Genomic DNA, 6,000 nt, shown 5'->3' with positions numbered 1-6,000 from the left:
ATTATACAGACTTTTCAACCAACAGCAATATGCCTAGTTCACCACTGTGTCCCTGCTGGTTCAGATGGGACTGATCCAATTCTGCCAACAGCTGCCACTGACAGCTAAAAGTTAAAAAAGTGGCAGCCGATGAAAGAGAGAAAAGCAGATAGTGGGCAGGAGAGACTGACAATGGGAAGGATAGGTGCCATTTACAGTGATGAATCCAATGGAGGATTTTCAAGTTCAGAGGCACTGAAACACTTTCCTTCCACTCATCTTTTGTTACTGATCCACTCTGCTACTCTTCAAATGACAGTGAAGATGGCCATGAACTTCTTCATCCACCTCTTCTGATCGCATGGATGGGGACCCAGATGCTTTCAGCAGTGAAGTGAGGTGTGCTGAAAGCCATCCCCCTCCAACCAAAACGTATTGTCTCTGCACCTGAAATCAAAACTGAAACTCCTCATTAGAGGCAGTCCTTTGGGCCAAGGCACTGAAGGCTCCTATTACAATGCAACTATGTTATCTGAAAGAAGACCATATAATGCCTGACACAGAGTAGAGTTTCTCTAAATGTTATTTTTCATATCAAATTGTCACTGCCTGCCATTAGAACCTTAGTAAAGATTCATCTACAAGATTCTCTCCTGTCTCCAAGGGCTCTTGAGGAACCCTAATGGAAGGATTTTGATGGAGCACTGGCAAGGACTTGATAGCAGAGTCTGAGGTCTGGGGATGGTGTGGAAAGGCGAGACTGAAAACATGAAGCACTTTGGGGGAGAAAGGGCACTTTTAAAAGGTGAGAAAGAGGGAAGGGAGTTTGGAAATTAACTGATTCTTCTATGAAGCAGGCACTCAATTAGATGCTTTTGTACCCACTATTTTAATCCTTATTTAATCCACAACCATTTTATAGGGAAAGAAGTAGTAATATCCCCATTTTGCAGATGGGAAAATTGGAGTTGAGATTAAGAAAGTTGTTCAAGGTCACACACTGCCTATATGTAATAGAATATAGACTTGAACCTCAACTTGTCGTCTAAGCCTACATTCCTTAACCATGCCATGTCACTCTCCACACTTGTCAAGGGCTGGACGACCTGGTCTCTGTTACATCCTTTGCCCTAAAGCTCCAACCACTTATAATTTCAGTCTCCTGTAACAGCCAGGTTTCTCCCTCATTGCTAGCCATGGACTATCCAAATGGAGATAAAAGATTTCCATGATTGGTGGAATAAAAAGAGATTTTGCATTATCAGAATGGTTATAAAGTTGGGAAGAACCTGGAACCATATATATATATTTTTTCCGGTTGTCCAAGGGGTTGGAAACTTTCTATTCCAGCCTCCAGTCTGTGTCACACCAAATCCAAAGTTCTGGTGTAACTGGTGGACCAGTTGGGGCCCTGCCCAGTATCCCCTGCCCCACCCACAGCAGTTTCCTGTACATTGGCAGCAACGTTCATTTTTCCAATAGACCAGGATGAGAGGATATGAAGAGAGTAGCTGGCACGGAGAGGAATAAAATTTGTCTCTCCCAGAGAAGCTGGAGTAGGAGTGATAGACTTGGGAGATCAAGAAGCTTCTTTCCTCCCACCACTGGAGAAAGGGGCTAGGGACAAGAGTCTATGGCCCAACATAAGATCTTGTGGAGAGATCATCCCCCAGCGGAGATTCAGGCTGCACTGCCTGACTCGGAAGGTTCTTTCCTCTCCTTAGAACAGGGAATAAAAGAACTGGGGGATAACTAATAGCCTCTAGGGTCATCAGTCAGGGGCCCAGGCTGCTTTGTCCAGAGGCTCTAGCAAGGAAGCAAAGGATCTAGGGACAGTTTCCTCCAACCTTAACTTTCAATCCTCACCCTTATCCCAGCACATTCCCACACCTCTCTCCTTCGTCGGTGGGACTGAGCATCCCTTCCATTAACATTTTAGTTACCACTTCCACGCATATACTTTTCTACGCCCTCCAAAACAGTCAACCCCACACTGCGCATCACTGCCGTCTCCCCGCAGCCGCCGCAAGCCCGGCTCTGCACTTGGGTAAGGGGAGGTACTGGCCTCCCAGAGCCGTGGGGGAGTAGGGGGGGCCGGTCGTTCACTCGCCCTCGGATCTCTGCTGTAAAAACTGAGCGGCAGGGACCAGGCATGCGCAGCATCTTCGGGCGCATTGTGATGGGAACTGCTTCGAGTCTCTCTACAAAGACTCCGGAGTAACCGCTAACCGCCCCCCCCAGACCCCCCCCCCTTTCTTTAAGATAGACACACAAATGCAGAGGCAATGCAGCTTTTCTTTCTTTCTTTCTTTCTTTTTCTTTTTTTTAAAGGGCCAGTTGTCGCTTGAAAGGCTAGCCAAGTGAGGGCTAGTGTATTTCTATCGATCCCATCTCCAGTGTTGACAAACGCCAGCACCGAAGCTTTGCAGTCCGGGGCTGCAGTTTGCAGTGGAGCTAAGCGGTGTGCGGCTTTAATTCCACGTCAGATCAACTTTGATCAATATCCCCCTACCGGCCCAATTGGAAGAGCCCAATTCACCGGCGCTGAGCCTTTTCGCTCTTTCCTTCTTTTTTTCCCCTCTTTAGACCCACCATCTTCTGGGGGAAGAAAAGTCTAGATTTTCTTTATAATTTCTTTCTGTTTCTCTCTTTTGTTTCTTTGGGGGTTTTGTTTGTTTGTTTTGTTTCTCGGTGTTTCATCTTTTTTGTTTTGTTCGGTATTTTAGGTTTTTATTCTCTCTCTCTCTCTCTCTCTCTCATTCTCTCTCACGTAGTGATAGGGAGAGAGATCGCTTTGGCGAACGGAGCTTGCAGCCAATGAACCCGCCTTCCAGATTGGTGTGAAGACAGAAGTGAGGTGGGGGGCGGGGAGGGGGTGTGAGAGAGCCGGGAGAGGGAGCAAGGAAGGGAGAGAGAGATTGAGAGAGAGAGAGAGAGAGAGAGGAGGCGGTGGAGGAGGAGGACTAGTGTGGGGTGGAAAGGAAGAGTGAGCGAGAGCAAGTTGAGGGGAGGGGGTGTAAGAGCCGGCGAATTCTTTTTCTTTTTCTATTATTATTTTGACGACTCCTGAGTTGCGCCCATGCTCTTGTCAGCTTCGTTTTAGGCGTAGCATGGCCAGGCAGAAGAAAATGGGGCAAAACGTGCTCCGGGCGGTCTTCTTATTAGTCCTGGGGCTTTTGGGTCATTCTCACGGAGGATTCCCCAACACCATCAGCATAGGTAAGCGTGAGCAAGCAGCCAGTCGGGCCGGGCTCCCCTGAGCCCGAGACCACTGCCCCGGCGGGGCTAGTGCGACCGCGGTTCCCCATCCTGCATGGCCTCGGGAGGGGACCGGGGTTGGGGACCGGGGATGAGGACGGGGCAGGAGCCGCGGGGACCTGAGCCCCAGGGGGCCGGCTGGTCTGTGGAGCGGCGGGGACAGTAGAGGGGTCTCCTGAGGCTGGGGGGTGGGAGCGGTGGGCTGCAGGGGTTTCCGATTAGAGCGGAGCAGGGGAGGCATGCGGGAGGCCGGGAGGCTGCAAAGGGGCGAAGAGTCGCGGGTTTTCGGCTCGCTGCTCTGGACTTTGCCATGGCGTGCGTGCCGCGGCTGGAAGTTGTCCCAGGGTGATGCCGCCTGTCTGGCCGCGCCAGGGCGCCCCGTCCCGCGTGTCCCTCTGCCGGAGACCGGCTAGAGCTAGGGGAGCTGGAAGCCCACCCTGGATCCCCCAGACCCCGGCGGCAGCCGGGGTCGGTGGCGGATGGGGTCGGAGGCGGGGGTGAGGCAGGGAGCCGTGCGAGGGAGCCGGCGGGCGGGCGACGAAGTCACGCAGACCATGAATTCATGAATTGCCGCTGTGTCTGTCTGGAGCCCGGCTCCCGGGCGCTGGGAGAGAGTTCTCTCAGCTTCTGTCTTGTATTTACAAGTCGAGAAGTTAGAATCGTTGCCGTTACCGAACCAAACCCCCGTAGTGTCCGGCGTGGGGGGTGGACGGCTACCGGGAATAAGATGGGGCAGCAGGGGGAATGGAATTGTTTTTCTTCCCAGCCCTTCCCTTTGCACCAGGAAAAGATGAACCAGCTTGTGGAGATGGGCGTCGGGGAGACGGGAGTGGGGGGAGGAGTAGGGGGGAGCGAAGTGGAGAGGAAGCTACTGCCGGAGAAAGAACCAAGTCCCGCGCTGGCTTCCAGCGTCCTACCCCAAAGCAACCGCCTCTTCCCCCTCTCCCCTTTCCCGCTTGTCTCCGGCCTCTTCTCTTCCTCTTCAGTGAAGAGGAAAACCAGGTTTCTCTTGGCCAAAATTTGAGTTCGCAAGAGTCTAGAAAGACACACAGGTTGAAATCACTAATCACCGCACACCGCGGTGCCATTGAAATATGTCCCCTATCTGTAATGCTCCCCAATTACTAGCCGGTCCTGGGGAAGAACACGAACCAAATGTCGGTTCCTTTTGCTTATAGGTGGACTTTTCATGAGAAACACGGTGCAGGAGCACAGCGCTTTCCGCTTTGCCGTGCAGTTATACAACACCAACCAGAACACCACAGAGAAGCCCTTCCATTTGAATTACCACGTAGATCACTTGGATTCTTCCAATAGTTTTTCTGTGACTAATGCTTGTAAGTAGATCTGCTTTTCCTCCCTTTGGGACTTTCGGGACCTCACCTGAATTTTGCTTGTGGGACTTGGGGTCTGCCTGTGTGCTGGAGAGGGGGGGTGTGATTGCCTCAGTAGACATTTCAGGGGCTCTCATCAATCCGGGTTTCATGCGACATCAATCAACTCTGTAGGTTCCCGCTGAGGGACTTAAGGCAGTGCACAAAACTCTATTGTGAATAATGTTAGATGCAAAAGTTTTATTTCCCTCCTTGCTAAACTGGCGTTCCCTCCCCCACACCCCCTCTTGGGGCTGGGGGGAAAAAAAAAGAAAGAAAAAACAGCATGGTTGTTCAGGGAAATTTTTTTCAGATGGGATGAAAAAAAAAAGAAACCTCTTGATTGAGTCAATTCAGGATGTACATTACTTGACTGTTAAATCTCACGCCTGGCTGTAGGTATGAGCTGAATTTGACAATCACCAAATATTTAGGAGCCAAATATGAGAAATTCTGCAAACAAGTGACCTTGAGGCACAGATCAGCTGGGTTTCTTGGCCTCTTTCTGTCCTATAATATCACCTTTCTTACTGAGAGAGCTCTGATGGGAACTGATAAGACTACAAACTCATTATAAGTGATGAATGCCTGGCAAACTGAAGAGAAGGGAGAAGACGGTGCTTGAGTTACTATTAGGGGAGCTATTTCTGCTATTCCTAGTATTGTTCACCCCCCCCTTCCTAAGGACCACACAGTTCTTAAAGCAAAAGGTGGAGGGGGATGGGAAGGCTTGATATCAAAATGGATGAATTTCATCGGCCCCAAAGCCATTTCTGAAATAGCTATTTGTGCTCTGTGATTGTTCCTCTGGAAAGGGGACGTTTTGAGAAGCAAAAGCATGGGAACCCAAATGACCAATAGTCTGTTGGACACAGGTTTTTCTTGAATGGAATGTTTTATGAGAAAGACTGGTAATTCTTCATCTAAGCTGATTTTACTAAAAGTTTTCACAACAATGAGGCTGATGATGGCATAAATATGTTTTGATTTTACGGCTGGTGTAGTTTGGCATTTGGGGTTTTTCAATTTTATTTCAAGGGAGAAATGATATTTATGTTTCTTTGGGGTAAAATTTGTATATAACTTTCTTCAATGCTTCTGCTTCAAAGGATATGAGACTTCCAAAAAATTCTTGAAAGGGTCACCAGGGGCCCAGGTTCCTTGGATTTGAAGGCTTAGGTCAAGGGGATGGGGGTTAAGTACTTTGCAAGAAATGTGACACTTTAGCAGGTCTAAGAAAATTTTAGCTGAAGGTACAGATCCTTATATGAACATGTTCTGAGATACTCTGTATTTGACATTCATTGGCTTTCCGACATTGACAAAAATAGGAACTTATTAATTCCAGCTAAGTGTGAAAGTTACAAAATGTCTGTCTATACTTTGCATC

The 6,000-nt window shown here is 49.1% G+C and overlaps 1 protein-coding gene across 5 annotated transcripts in view; it reads left to right on the top strand.

Moving 5' to 3' along the window:
• The first annotated feature begins 2,679 nt into the window (after window positions 1-2,679).
• The window catches only part of GRIA3 (glutamate ionotropic receptor AMPA type subunit 3), a 288,759-nt gene continuing 285,438 nt past the window's right edge, over window positions 2,680-6,000 (top strand). For 2 of the 5 annotated variants that reach the window (XM_013061245.2, XM_013061248.2), the window contains exons 1-2: window positions 2,893-3,198; window positions 4,416-4,574. In XM_013061245.2, coding sequence (XP_012916699.1) covers window positions 3,090-3,198; window positions 4,416-4,574 — 268 coding nt within the window. In that variant the 5' untranslated portion in view covers window positions 2,893-3,089. Of the gene's footprint in view, window positions 2,837-2,892; window positions 3,199-4,415; window positions 4,575-6,000 lie in introns of those variants that run through there. The other 3 variants (XM_013061246.2, XM_013061244.2, XM_004762049.3) reach the window with 3 other exon arrangements.

The sequence above is a fragment of the Mustela putorius genome, unplaced genomic scaffold, assembly GCF_011764305.1.
Source record: "Mustela putorius furo isolate JIRA1106 unplaced genomic scaffold, ASM1176430v1.1 tig00003901_pilon_pilon_pilon, whole genome shotgun sequence".
NCBI classification, from domain to species: Eukaryota; Metazoa; Chordata; class Mammalia; order Carnivora; family Mustelidae; genus Mustela; species Mustela putorius.
The sequence above is the reverse complement of the archived record's forward strand: the minus strand, read 5'-3'. Positions and strand labels throughout refer to the sequence as shown.